This window comes from Dendrobates tinctorius, unplaced genomic scaffold (assembly GCF_039654945.1).
Source record: "Dendrobates tinctorius isolate UK_male_01 unplaced genomic scaffold, ASM3965494v1 ptg000010l, whole genome shotgun sequence".
Classification (NCBI taxonomy): Eukaryota; Metazoa; Chordata; class Amphibia; order Anura; family Dendrobatidae; genus Dendrobates; species Dendrobates tinctorius.
Genome location: NW_027361678.1, coordinates 10,512,342 through 10,527,205, shown reverse-complemented (window position 1 = coordinate 10,527,205; position 14,864 = coordinate 10,512,342). Strand labels below are relative to the sequence as shown.

At 43.3% G+C, this 14,864-nt stretch overlaps 1 protein-coding gene across 7 annotated transcripts in view; it reads right to left on the bottom strand.

Moving 5' to 3' along the window:
• The window catches only part of COQ6 (coenzyme Q6, monooxygenase), a 102,819-nt gene that overhangs the window by 16,638 nt on the left and 71,317 nt on the right, over nt 1–14,864 (bottom strand). For 4 of the 7 annotated variants that reach the window (XM_073586733.1, XM_073586723.1, XM_073586737.1 and 1 more), the window contains exons 12-13: nt 6,602–6,768; nt 5,879–5,975 (exon numbers count right to left, since the gene is read on the bottom strand). In XM_073586733.1, the coding sequence (XP_073442834.1) occupies nt 5,946–5,975; nt 6,602–6,768 (197 nt within the window). In that variant the 3' untranslated portion in view covers nt 5,879–5,945. Of the gene's footprint in view, nt 1–5,878; nt 6,180–6,601; nt 6,769–14,864 lie in introns of those variants that run through there. The other 3 variants (XM_073586709.1, XM_073586712.1, XM_073586718.1) reach the window with 3 other exon arrangements.

Genomic DNA, 14,864 nt, shown 5'->3' with positions numbered 1-14,864 from the left:
ACTGTGAACTCCTAATGACCTGGAGAATCATAATGGCAGGTCAGTGTTAGCATTTAGTGAACACGGTAAAAAAAAACAAAAAAAACTGTGGGGTTGCACTTGGAATTATTTTCCCGTTTTCCAGTACACGATATGTTAAAACCAATGGTGTCTTTCAAAAGTACAACTTGCCCCGCAAAAAACAAGCCCTCATATGGACATACTGACCGAAAAATAAAAAAGTTATGTCTTTGGGAAAAAGGGGAGCAAAAAAAAAGCAAACACAAAAATGCCTCCGGGGGTTAAAGAAACAAATAAAAATATACCTAAAAAGAGTACAGGATATTTTAACCCCTTTACTCCCAAGGGTGGTTTGCATGTTAATGCCCAGGCCAATTTTTACAATTCTGACCACTGTCCCTTTATGAGGTAATAACTCTGGAACGCTTCCATGGATCCCGGTGATTCTGACACTGTTTTCTCGCGACATATTGTACTTCATGTTAGTGGTAAAATTTCATTCATATAACTTGCGTTTATTTGTGAAAAAACAAATTTGGCGAAAATTTTGAAAATTTCGCAATTTTCCAACTTTGAATTTTTATGCTCTTAAATCACAGCGATATGGCACACAAAAAACCTTAATAAGGCTAGTTTCACACTTGCTTTTTTTTGCAGCGCGTTTTTCCCGCAAAAAAACGCATTGAAAAAACGCATACAAAAGCATACAACTGCTGCGTTTTTTTCAAGCATTTTTATGAGCATGCATGAAAAAAAACGCAGCGTTTTTATGCGTTTGTATGCGTTTTTACCGCGTTTGCGTTTTTTTCCAACATTAGGTGGCCCCTCACACTAACCCAAACCATGACTTTACTAACCCTGACCCTAACCCTAACCATGACTTTACTAACCCTAACCCTGACCCTAACCCTAACCCTGACCCTAACCCTGACCCTAACCCTTAACCAAACCATACTTAACCCTAACCCAAACCCTAAACCCTAACTAACCCTAACCCTAACCCTGACCCTAACCCTAACCCTAACCCTGACCCTAATCCTAACCCTGACCCTAACCCTGACCCTAACCCTTAACCAAACCATACTTAACCCTAACCCAAACCCTAAACCCTAACTAACCCTAACCCTGACCCTAACCCTTAACCAAACCATACTTAACCCTAACCCTGACCCTAACCCTTAACCAAACCATACTTAACCCTAACCCTGACCCTAACCCCAACCCTAACCCTGACCCTGACCCTAACCCTAAACCCCCTTAACTAACCCTAACTCTAACCCAAACCCCTAAATTCCATGGTTAAAAAAAAACAAACGCATGTGCAAAAAAACGCATACATGAGCATGCCAGTGCGCACGTATGCGCATCCATAGGCTATAATGGCAATTTTTAGCGCAAAACGTGCGCATATGTGCGCATGCGCTTTTTTGCAGGGCCAAAAAATGCAACATGCTGCGTCTGGAAAATACAAACGCACACCCCAAAAAAACGCAGCGCATGAAAATCGCATACGTGCGCTTACCAGCACGCAGGTATGCGCACCCATGTTAAATATAGGGGAAAAAACGCATGCGCACGTATGCGTTTTTTTCCAGCGCAAAAAAACGCAAATGTGAAACCAGCCTAAGTAACATTTCCCACATGTTTACTTTACATCAGCACAATTTTGAAACCAAAATTTTTTTTGTTAGGAAGTTATAAGGGTTAAAAGTTGACCAGCGATTTCTCATTTTTACACCACCATTTTATTTTTACGGACCACATCACATTTGAAGTCACTTTGAGGGGTCTATATGATAGAAAATACCCAAAAGTGACACCATTCTAAAAACTGCACCCCTAAGATGCTCAAAACCAGATTCGAGAAGTTTATTGACCCTTCAGGAATTTTTTGAATGTTTAAAAAAAAATAAAAAAAAAAAATGAACATTTAACTTTATTTTACAAAAAAAAATTACTTCAGGTTCAATTTTTTTATTTTACCAAGGGTAAAAGGAGAAATTAGACTGGAAAAGTTATTGTGCAATTTGTCCTGAGTACGCTGATACCTGATATGTGGGGGGGAACCACTATTTGGGCGCATGGCAGAGCTCGGAAGGGAAGGAGCGCCGTTTGACTTTTTCACTGCAAAATTGGTTGGAATTCAGATTGGATGCCATGTCACGTTTGGAGAGCTCCTGATGTGCCTAAACAGTGGAAACCCCCCACAAGTGACCCCATTTTGGAAACTAGACCCCCAAGGAACTTATCTAGATATGTGGTGAGCACTTTGACCCCCCAAGGGCTTCACAAAAGTTTATAACGTACAGCCGTACAATTAAAAAAAAATCATATTTTTTTCTACAAAAATGATCTTTTCACCCCCAATTTTTATTTTCCCAAGGGTAACAGAACCCCAAAAGTTATTGTGCAATTTGTCCTGAGTACGCTGATATGTGGGCGCAAACCACTATTTGGGCGCATGGCAGAGCTCGGAAGGTAAGCAGCGCCATTTGATGATAAAGCATTATTTTTTGCTTCGTTTTTTATTTTTTAAGGGGTTCAATAATGGGGTTAACTAGTGGGACAGTTTTATAGGGCGGGTCGTTACGGACGTGGCGATACCAAATGTGTACTTTTATAGTTTTTTTTTTTGTTTTTTTTGAGTACGCTGATACCCCATATGTGGGGGTAAACCACTACTAGGGTGCATGGCAGAGCTTGGAAGGGAAGCAGCCCCATTTTACTTTTTTGGCTGAATTGAGATCGGACGCCATGTCGCGTTTGGAAAGCCCCTGATGTACCAAAACAGTGAACCCCCCCCAATTCTAACTCCAACCCTAACCCCAACACACCCCTAACCCTAATCTCAGCCCTAACCCTAGCCCTAACAGGAAAAATGGAAATAAATACTTTTTTTAATTTTATTATTTTTCCCTAACTAAGGGGGTGATAAAGGGGGGTTTGATTTACTATTTATGGCGGTTTTCATGTTTGGCAGCTGTCACACGCTAAAAGACGCTTTTTATTGTAAAAATAGTTTATTCATCACCACATTTTGAGAGCTATAATTTTTCCATATTTTGACCCACCGAGTCACGTGAGGTCTTATTTTTTGCGGGACGAGTTGACGTTTTTATTGGTACCATTTTCGGACACGTGACATTTTTTGATCGCTTTTTATTCCGATTTTTGGAACGCAGAATGAACAAAAACCAGCATTTCATGAATTTCTTTTGGGGGGTGCGTTTACACCATTCCGCGTGTGGTAAAATTGATAAGACGGTTTTATTCTTCGGGTCAGTACGGTTACAGCGATACCTCATTTATGTCTTTTTTTATGTTTTGGCGCTTTTATGCAATGAAAACAATTTTATATAAAAAATAATTATTTTTGCATCGCTTTATTCTGCGAGCTATAACTTTTTTATTTTTTTTGTTCGGCGGTATGATGATAAAGCATTATTTTTTTGCTTCGTTTTTTATTTTTTAAAGGGGTTCAATAAAGGGGTTAACTAGTGGGACAGTTTTATAGGGCGGGTCGTTACGGACTTTTTTTTATTTTCAAAAAATGAATTTATTAGGGAATATTTTTTTTTTTAAACTTATTTAGGCCGGTTTCACATTAGCGCTTTTTCAGCGCACGCACGGCCGGGGGTAGCTCCGCCCCCGAGCAGGCTCTCTGCCCGGCGTGCCCGCCCCTTGCTTGTAGCGCCGCCTACTAGCGGACAGCGGCGCCTGCGATCGGCGCACCCTATCTTTAGCATAGGGTGCGCAGATTGTGCGCAGGCCGTGCGCTAGTTGCGCTTTGACCTGCGCTGCGCACTTTTGACGGTGCGCCGTGCGCGCCAAAATCCGAAAAGTTTGATTTTGGCGCGCACGGCGCACCGTCAAAAGTGCGCAGCGCAGGTCAAAGCGCAACTAGCGCACGGCCTGCGCACGATCTGCGCACCCTATGCTAAAGATAGGGTGCGCCGATCGCAGGCGCCGCTGTCCGCTAGTAGGCGGCGCTACAAGCAAGGGGCGGGCACGCCGGGCAGAGAGCCGGCTCGGGGGCGGAGCTACCCCCGGCCGTGCGTGCGCTTAAAAAGCGCTAATGTGAAACCGGCCTTAGCTATTTTTTATAAATTATTTTTACACTTTTTTTTTTTTTTTTTAACTTTATTACACTGTCCCAGGGGGGAAATCACTGTCATGTGACCGATCGCTGATCTGACACATAACAGATCACTGTTACAGATCAGCGATCTGACACAGGCACTGCACAGGCTTCCTCATGCCTGCGCTCTGCAGGCAGTGAGGAAGCCGTGTCCCTGCAGGCCCCTGAAAGTCCCCGCCACCATATTTGATCCGGGGACCGGCAGGGAAGGAGGCCCACAGAGCAGCGCAGCACATCGCGCTGCTCCGGGGGTCTCAGGGAAACACGGAGGGAGCCCCCTCCCTGCATGCTTCTCTCCTATGCCCCCGGTACACTGCGATCATGTTTGCCGTGCCGGGGGGCGGTCCGTGACCGCCCCTGACACATAGTGCCGCGTGTCAGCTGTGATAAGAAGCTGACACCCGGCCGCGATCAGCGGCGCTCCCCACGGGGGGGCGCCCCTGATCACTATGACATACTATTCCGTCCTTGGGACTTAGGTCCCAGGTCACATGGACGGAATAGTACGTCTAATGTAGGAAAGGGGTTAATAAATGTTTAATAGGTTAGAGTAGAGTACGGCCGGTCCAAAAGAATCTACCTTGCCATGGTAGCAGCTTAAAATTAAACTTTTGGCCAAAACAAGAGTGGCTGGATATGCATGTGATCTGGTGTTAGATGGGAACTGATAATATGTGATTGGTGAGGTCATGATGCAGAAAGGGAGTTTTTCTATGAGTGGGCGGTGGGACTGTGGATAGTTTGAGGGGTGGAGGCGAAGTTGGGGTGGAGTCTCAAGAAGGCCCAAAAATGTTGATAGTATGGGTCCCCGAAATTCCTGGTGGCAGCCCTATTACAGCCTATAGCATAATGGGGAAGTAGACCATAGATAAGTGGGTTGCGACAGCTCCGGTGGTGGTGAAGTGGCAGTGGGGTTATTGCAGGATGTAGCTTTTTTGAAGAGATGGTTTTCAATTTCCTTTCTGAAAGGTTTCTGAGTGTAGGCGACAAGCGGACGTGGTGCGGCACAGAATTCCAAATGATGGGGAACACTCGAGTTTTGGGGACGATTTGGTGAGGAATGCAGGAGTGTGGAGGAGAGAAGGAGGTCTTGGGAGGACTGGAGATGACATGTTGGAAGATATCGGGAGATTAGTTCGGAGATACACGGAGGAGACAGATTATGGACAGCTTTGTAGGTCGGTGTTTGTAGTTTGAACAGGGTTCCTTGGGGAATTATTGAGCCAATGAAAGGGATTTGTAAAAGGCAGAAGCAGAAGAGAAGAGAGGTGGGTTAATTGGATGTTAGGGCTTCATCGCATGTTGCTTTTGCCCATTAAACAAACAAACAAAAAAAAAAAACAGGCAGCATTTTACTGTACAAGCAATGTGAATGACATTTCTGCTGTCTCATGCATATGCTGATTATTATTTCCTTGCAGATTAGCAGTGGTTTCAAAACAGCTACATGTCATTCAGTGTTTTTCACCTATTCAAATGAATGGGAAAAACGCATCAGGAACAAAATGCAGCAAGACGCACGTTGTACACAGCGTTTTTCTGGCCAACATTCAGATCTCCTGTCAACACCGACTTTTCTCCTGCAAACATGCCTTTAGCCTGAAAACCTTTGGCCATGATTGTAGATATGAGCAGCCATAGATGTAATAAAAAGCTGCAGACCCCGGGTCATCAATAGCCACATTGTGCTGCTTCCTTAAATATCTGTACCTCTTCTACTCCCAGATGACAGGAGAATAGTTCTGTGATAAAATTTGCTTTATTTTCTATTAGTTACGTACATCAGACTCAGAGGCTCGTGGAACGGTCATCTACTGGCAAACTCCATGATCTGTTCCTGGAAATGACGGTGAAAAGGATTCATTAGACATGGACCACGGATAGAAAGGCTTCACATGTCTGACCATAGAAACGTCATCGCTCTGCACTGATGGGAACGCTTTGTGGCACACTGGACATGTTCACAACCACAGTCTGACAAAAGGATCCACTCATCTACATGACGCTACGTTGGTGGTGGCAGTCACATTAGGTGTTCTTTCTAAGGACAAACAAGGCAATAAGTGCCGCACAGGAGACCACAAACCTTTAGTGGTGACATTCACATTAGGTGTCGTTTGTGAAGCCGAACACTAAGTGCCGCACAGGAGACCACAAACCTTTAGTGGTGGCAGTCACATTAGGTGTCGTTTGTGAAGCCAAACACGGCACCAATTGCCACACAAGAGACCCACAAACCTTTATTGGCAACAGTCACATTTGGTTTAGTTTCTGAGTTCAAACACCAAGTGCCGCACCGGAGACCACAAACCTTTTAGTGGTGGCAGTGATATTAGGTGTTGTTTGTGAGGCTAAACACTGAGTGCAGCACAGGAGACCACAAACCTTTAGTGGCAGCAGTAACATTAGGTGTCGTTTGTGAGGCCAAACATGGCATTAAGTGCAGCACAGGAGACCACAAACCTTTAGTGGCGGCAGTGCATTCGTAGCTTGAAGGCCAAAGGTTCGGAGAAGGACAACCGGTGGTTGCTTTGTGTTGTACAACCTCTTCAGCAGGTCAATGGTAGCCATCAGTGGTAGGTTCTGTCTCTGACGCTCCGTCTCATACTTCAGAAGGTGCCTTGTGGATCCTGGGAAATAAAAGAAGCTGAAATAGGACTCCACAATGTCCTGAATGGAAACCTTCTAGTAATATAAAACAGAGGGAAAGTAACAGTATCACAGCAGCGTGCTATGAATAACATTCTGGTGCACAGACGGCGTTTTCCTGCAGACACGCACAAGAGGCAACCACACATGTAGCTACACGTGGAATCAAGTGTATAAAGGGGGCAGCCAGCCCCGGCTCATAATACAGCAAACAGACATTTTTCACTTTACACTGCAATACTAATAACAATGCTTAGAGCGGTTCTCCATTACTAGAAAATTCCACAACGGTGCCAATGTCCACCGTAAAAGAAAAAAAAAAAATCGGCAGAGTCATAGCTGGGAGCAGCACTGTGTCTCCTGACGGTTACATTATGTCCCATAACTGCTGCAGTCAATCAGCAGCAACATACTGTAAACATTTCACATCAGCAAAACTTTGCAATCAAAGTAACAGCATCGATCTGGCAGGGGACACAGAAGAATTTTTTTTATGGACACTTAAACTGGAAAGAAGGAGTTATTTAGTGTCAGACAGACAACCCCTTTAATAAAAAAGAATAAAAAATGATCAGTCATATTTTCAGTATATTTACAAATTAAATTTTTTTAAAGGATGAGAATGAAATTTTTATGTACATTAGATATTGTAGAGTCCGTTAAAGTCTTATCAAAATATAACATTTAACCGATACAATAAACATCATAAAGAAAAACAAAACAGCATAACTAATGCCTTTTTGTCATTTCTCCTCTCCCAAAAATGCAAGAAATAGCGGTAAAAACATTGTAAGTACAGCAAAATGGTAGAAATAAAATCTGCAGCTCACCACCTAAATAACAATCCCATGTAAGGCCCATGGACAAATTGCCCCCCCAAACCCATCCCTGCAAAAGATCCAACAGCCAACGAAAGCAAATTCCTGAAGCCGGTGGTGGCCCGTTGCAGCAGAACCAAGCACTGCCTCCATGCTCCAGTAGCTATCTGGCCCCATGAAAATTTACATGATCCAGCTTCAACATAGGAATCAGAGCTCCTCTTCAAAGCACTGGCAGCCACTCTGCAAGCCACTTAAGCCCACTGGTTGGCGGATTGCACCTATGAACAGAACAGCCCAATAACTACATGATCTGCCCTGAGACGTGGCTTGTGAAAGGAGTACTCAAAGTGATAAGATGGCTCCACAAAGCCCTGATCTGATAAAATCCTAGAATGTTAGGGTCCCGTTTCACATAGCAACGCACCAGCGATCCCGACAACGATACGACATGGTAAGGATCGCTGGTGCGTCGCTAAATGATCGCTAGTAAGCTGTCAAACAGGCAGATCTCTTCAACGACGCAGCAGCGATCCGGCAATCCATATAACGACCTCAGCGATCGTTGGTACCTTGTCACACAGCAGCTATTCTGAACGATTCCAGCCTGCATCCCTGAGTTCTGCGTCGCCAACGAGGTCGCTTGTTGACGTCAAACACAGCGATGAGCGCTGGCCAGCGGGACGCGGACGATGAAAAAATGGCCCAGGACATTCAAGCACAATCAGCGATATCCAGCGGGGGGGCCGGTCGCATATGCTGCACCACCACCAGCTGCAAACCCACGCAGAACATCTGTGGCAGTGCACAAGACTAATGTTTCTTCTCCAAGTTCCAATTACAGGTCTGCTGCCTGCTCTCAATCAGAGACGAAGGTACGAGAACCAGACAAGCAGTGCCCGCTTCATCAGAAGCCTCATCCTCTCCTGAAATGCAGAGCCTTCAGAGGAAAATCTATGCCGATCGCAGAAGCTTCCTGAAAGAGAACGGTATCTGCTACAAGTGCTGCTCATCCACCACTCATCTCGCCAAGGATTGTAAGGTCAGTGCAAAATGCACAGAATGTGGTACCACAGATCATAACACTGCCCTACACCCTGGCCCAGCTCCATGGAGTGCACAAAACACGACAGCTGACAGTGAGCATGGCGGGGAGGAAAAGAGCACTGATGCAGCTACGCCAGAGATCACTTCACAATGTACTGAAGTCTGTAAAGGGACAATAGACAGTAGGTCTTGTTCAAAAATATGCCTCGTCAGAGTGTACCCAAAGGGCCATAGAGACAAAACTGAGACTGTATGCTATCTTGGATGATCAAAGTAATCGATCCCTGGCTAGATCAACATTCTTTGACCTATTCAACATTAAAGGACCAAGCACTCCTTACTCATTAAAGACATGTGCAGGTACTGTGACAACAGCCGGCAGGAACGCCACTGACTACAAAATTGAGTCCTTAGACGGACAATTCTGCCTGCCACTACCTACAATCATCGAGTGTAATCAGATCCCAAACAAGAGGTCTGAAATCCCTACATCAGATGTGGCAATCCATCATGCTCACTTAAAACGCACAGCACACCTCATACCGGAACTCGACCCTCAGGCACAGATAATACTGCTATTGGGAAGAGATATCATGCAGGTTCATAAAGTGAGAAGTCATATCAATGGACTCAACAATGATCCCTATGCCCAAAAGCTAGACCTAGGATGGGTCATAATAGGAAACGTATGCTTGGGACACATGCACGCCCAATCTTCTGTGACAAGCATGCTAACAAATACACTGGAGAAAGGACGCCCATCTCTGTTTCAACCTTGCAACAACGAGTTCCATATCAAGGAACTACCACACAGCATGTAACTACCCAACCACTTAATAGACGTTACTCATGACAGCAGTATGGTGTCAGGAAGCTATGAGGATCAGATGCAGGGCTGTGGAGTCAGAGCTCATTTTGGTGGAGTCGGAGTCGTTATAAAATGGACCGACTCCTAAAATATATAATAAAGTTGGGTACAGTAGTTCAATGCAGAATGTGCTGAATATTTTTTCATAGGAATTTTGGAAAGTTATGAAATGCCCTATAAATAGCGGTTCTATTCCTGATCTAAGGCTACATTCACACACAGTATTTTTGCTGCGTTTTTTGTGGATACGTTTTTCAGCTGCAAAAGCCGATCAGATTTTTAAAAAACCGCATCACCTGAAAAGTTTTTGAGCTCATAGATAATGTTTTCAATAGCAAAAGCAGATTAGAAATCTGCTCTATCTATCCATTTATCCATATCTGTCTCCATATCTTATCTGTACCAAAAAGAATGAAAACCGGGTAGCACACAGACTAACACTTCCTGCCAGGCAAAGGAGGAGGAAAGAGCGTCTCAAACATCATTAACAAGATATTTTGTAAGTGACAAAGTTACTGTAACAATGACAGCAGATATGGCTAAAAGACAGCTCATACAGCTTGTTGTGAAGGACGGTGTACCATTAACATTATTTGCACGACCAGCTTTTACAGCTCTTAATGGAGAAATGGCCGCAAACTTGGTGTTTCTCTGGAAAGAGAAAGTATTAGAAAATTAGTGATTGAAGAAGCCCTTAAACAAAAGGAAGATCTTAAAAAGACTCTCAAAAGACGCTTCATGTTTCTTAAAATGGATGCCTGCACACGCACGCTGGCAGTAAAAGATCATAAAGCTTATCACAGCAGCCAGTTTCTCCAGGCCTTAGTGGAAAAAGTTCTGAAAGATTACGAACTCAAAAAAGAACAGGTTCTTGCTATTGTAATGGACAATGCTTCAAGCGTAAGTACAATTACACTGATGAATGAGAGTAATGAACAACAGCTAGAGGAACATTTAGGATTCAGTATGTTTGAGATGGAAGGCCACAATGCTGTTCATGTAACTGAGGAACAAACAGATATTACAACAGAAGAACAGCAAAATTATACTGTAGAAATAGATGATCTTGTTGAAGCTGCTTCAAAACACTTTCCTATTCATCACATGCGCTGTGTTGTTCACACGCTGCAGCTGGCAATAAGAGATAGTCTGCAAGAGGGACAAGCTGGAAATTTGATTGGAAAAGTGAGGAAATTGGTTATTGCCGCCAGAACCCCTAAAATTGATTCCATCTTGAAGAGACGTGCTGGAAAAGGGCAATTGTTGATCAACTAAAACCGTTTCTTATAGATATGGCGAACCCTCAGGTAACCCTAAATGAATGTCAGTGGACACAGGTGGCTGAATTGAAGGAATTGCTTAATCACCCATTTACTGTGACTAAAAAATTACAAGCTGAGGATTTAACTCCTGGCATTTTCATGAGGGAGCGGAAGAACTTGCTATTTTGCTGTTTAATCGCAGATGGCATTTCTGCTTCAATGAAACGGAGAGAGACACAGCTATTGGAAAATAAAATTTTTCTGGCAGCTGTTTATGTGGACCCAAGTCATCGTATATTGCTTGATGATCAACAGCTTACTAAAGGAAAAGAAGCTCTGACTGAGGTAGCAGTTAGGAAGTGTGGCCTACAGGAGGACTGCCAGGCGCAAGAGGACTCGGGTCCTGACAGTGCTACTGCTGCCATATCTTCATCCTCATCAGATGAGGAGTTTGATTTTGACAAGTATTTGTATGACATGGAGCGGGCAAAGCGTTGCCGCAAGGAAAAAGATTTCACTCCGTCTCCTATAGCAAGCAGATTGACCATATTTCAGCAAAATGTTTCACTTGCTCTCAAAGAAATAGAAAAATTCAACCGTTCATCAAAACTGACTGTACATGAGGCAATTCCTTTATACCCGGAAATTGTTAGAGATGTTGCCCATGTGGTTACGGCTTTGCCTCCAACCCAAGTTACTGTAGAGAGGTTGTTCTCTAGCCTTAAAATTATTAGGTCAGATTTGAGGTCATCTATGAAGGAGGATCTGCTGGAGGCAATTTTATTTCTTAGAACAAATTCATAGACTGCACAAATGTTATTTAGTATGTTTTTGTTGAAAACTGATTTTTGCCACTTATAGTTTATTACATAGTGTTATATATATATATATTTATATTGTGATAAAACACTCCGGGATCGCCTTTGCTGGGGTCAAAGGACACGTACGTTCAGCATAAAACTCAGGCGCAGAGCTGGGATTCGGGTATAACTGACACTGGGTCAGGTTTATTAAAGGTGAAAGCAATGCAAAAAGGAAATAAAACATTAAACAAATCCTTGTCTGTCCGGCACTAAACAATGGACAACCTAACTACCAACTGGCGGGCTTCTCCCGTCCAGCCAAACCACAGTTGCAGTGGGCACTGCTTTCACTCACGTGTCTCTCACACAGACAGGCTCTCTGTGTTCCCAGGCTGAGACACTCACACAACCACATGGCATCCTTTTATATCCACCTCCCATTATTCATTAGCAAGCAGGTGCGATACTGACCAGACTAGGCCACATAGGAAAGGAATCTGGGCGAGATATACCTGCCCTCATCCACTATTCCCACATGATTCTCACATATCCCCCCCCTCTGCTCAGACCACTCCGGTTGAGCAATGACACCTGCCAAACAGTGCACTCGGGACAGGGCATCTGCATTCCCCATCTGTACCCCTGGGCGGTGCTCCACCGTAAAAGTGTAGGCCTGCAGGGCAAGGAACCACCGGGTCACCCGGCTATTCCGTTCCTTGTTCAAGTGCATCCACTTGAGAGGGGCATGGTCAGTGATCAGCCTGAACTTTCGGCCCACCAGGTAATATTTGAGGGCCTCTAGTGCCCACTTAATGGCGAGGCACTCTTTCTACGACTGCATACCTTTGCTCGTGTTTATTCAGCTTCCTGCTGAGATACTTGTGAGAGTACGGCCCCGATCTATACTAATGCACAAAGCATGGGCAACAAACAAGGAGAATTGGAACTACTAACACAGGAAAAGAAATATGATGTAATTGGAATCACTGAAACTTGGTGGGACAATACACATGATTGGAATACAAGACTAGAAGGATACAACTTATTTGCAAGAAACAGACTTGATAAACGAGGAGGAGGTGTCGCATTGTATGTTAGAAACGCGTATATCTGCACAGAGATTGAAGCTTCAGAGACTGGGAGTTCTGTGGAAACTGTTTGGGTAAGAATACAAGGACAGAACAATGGAAAGGACACCCTTGTAGGCATTTACTACAGGCCGCCTGTGCAAGCTGAAGATATGGATGAACTCTTTATGCATCAAATGGCCAAGTTCTCCAAAAAATATGACATAGTTGTCATGGGAGATTTCAACTATCCAGACACTTGTTGGGAATCTCTCTCATCCAAAACTAACAGGTCAAGGAAATTCTTATCCTCTCTTGCTGACAACTTTATCTTCCAAAAGGTAGGGGAGAAAACAAGGGGAACTGCTACCTTGGATCTAATCCTTATAAACAGGGAGGAAATGGTTGAGGAGGTAAAAGTGGCTGGGACCCTAGGAGGTAGCGACCATGCTATTTTAGAATTTTGGATAACTAGAGGCGGAAGACCTGTGAAGACTCAGACGTCAAGGTTAGATTTCAGAAAGGCAGATTTTAAGGGATTCAGAAAGAGAATTGGAGGGATCCAATGGCTGGATATCCTTAAAGACAAAAATGTCCAGGAAGGATGGGAAATCTTGAAAAATGAAATTCTCAAAGCACAGTTGTTAACAATTCCGAAAAGAGGGAAGAATAGGAAGCATTTAAGGAAACCAGGATGGATGAACACAGAACTTAAGCACCTGCTAAAAAGGAAGAAAAAAATGTTTATAAAATGGAAAGAGGGAGGCATATCTAAAGAAGAATATAATGCTGTCTGCAGAACCTGCAGAGCACAAATCAGATTAGCTAAAGCTGAAAATGAATTGAGGCTTGCAAGAGATGTCAAAAGCAATAATAAAGGATTTTGGGGATATGTCAAAAGTAAAAGAAAAGTCAAAGATGCTATAGGATTTTTACAGGATGAAAATGATGAAATGGTAAGACAGGATGTTGAGAAGGCTGAACTTTTAAATTCCTATTTTGCATCTGTTTTCTCTCAGAAAGGAAATGTAACATCAACTGTTATTTACTGTCCTATTAAGGGAATAGAAGAATCCAGGATATCTATAAACAGAAAGATAGTGAGGAAACACTTAGCTAACCTAAATGAATTCAAGTCTCCAGGTCCAGATGAATTACACCCCAGAGTACTGAAGGAGATAGCAGAAGAAATTTTTGAACCCCTCTCCATAATCTTTGAAAATTCTTGGAGAACAGGAGAAGTGCCAGAAGACTGGAGAAGAGCAAATGTTGTTCCTATCTTCAAAAAGGGGAAGAAGGTGGACCCAGGCAACTATAGGCCGGTGAGTCTGACTTCTATACCAGGAAAGATCTTTGAACAAATTATTAAACAACATGTATGTCAATACCTGGATAAGAATGAAGTGATTAAACAGAGTCAGCATGGGTTTGTAACTAATAAGTCATGTCAGACTAACTTAATTTCCTTCTATGACGGTATCACTGATTGGGTGGATCAAGGAAATGCTGTAGATATAGTATATCTTGACTTCAGCAAAGCATTTGACAAAGTCTCTCATACAATCCTTATTGAAAAAATGACTAAGTATGGAATGGACAAGGCAACTGTTAGGTGGATTCATAACTGGCTTAGTGATCGGACCCAAAGAGTGGTCGTAAATGGCTGCACATCCAGTTGGAAGAATGTCTCAAGTGGGGTACCACAGGGCTCTGTCCTGGGCCCTGTATTGTTCAACATCTTTATCAACGATTTAGATGAAGGAATTGAGGGTAAACTGATTAAATTTGCTGATGACACAAAGCTAGGAGGGATAGCTAATACTAGAGAAGAGAGAGAGAGGATTCAAAAAGATTTAAATAAACTGGAGAAGTAGGCAGCAACTAACAGAATGGTTTTTAACAGGGAGAAATGCAAAGTACTACATCTGGGCAATAAAAATGAAAAAAGCATATATAGAATGGGAGGAATAGGGCTAAGTGACAGCACATGTGAAAAAGACTTGGGTATACTAATAGATCACAGACTGAATATGAGTCAACAGTGTGATGCAGCAGCAAAAAAGGCAAATGCAATTCTAGGATGTATTAACAGAAGCATACAGTCTAGATCACGTGAAGTCATTATTTCCCTCTACTCCTCTTTGGTCAGACCTCATCTGGAATATTGTGTCCAGTTTTGGGCACCACATTTTAAAAAATACATCAACAAACT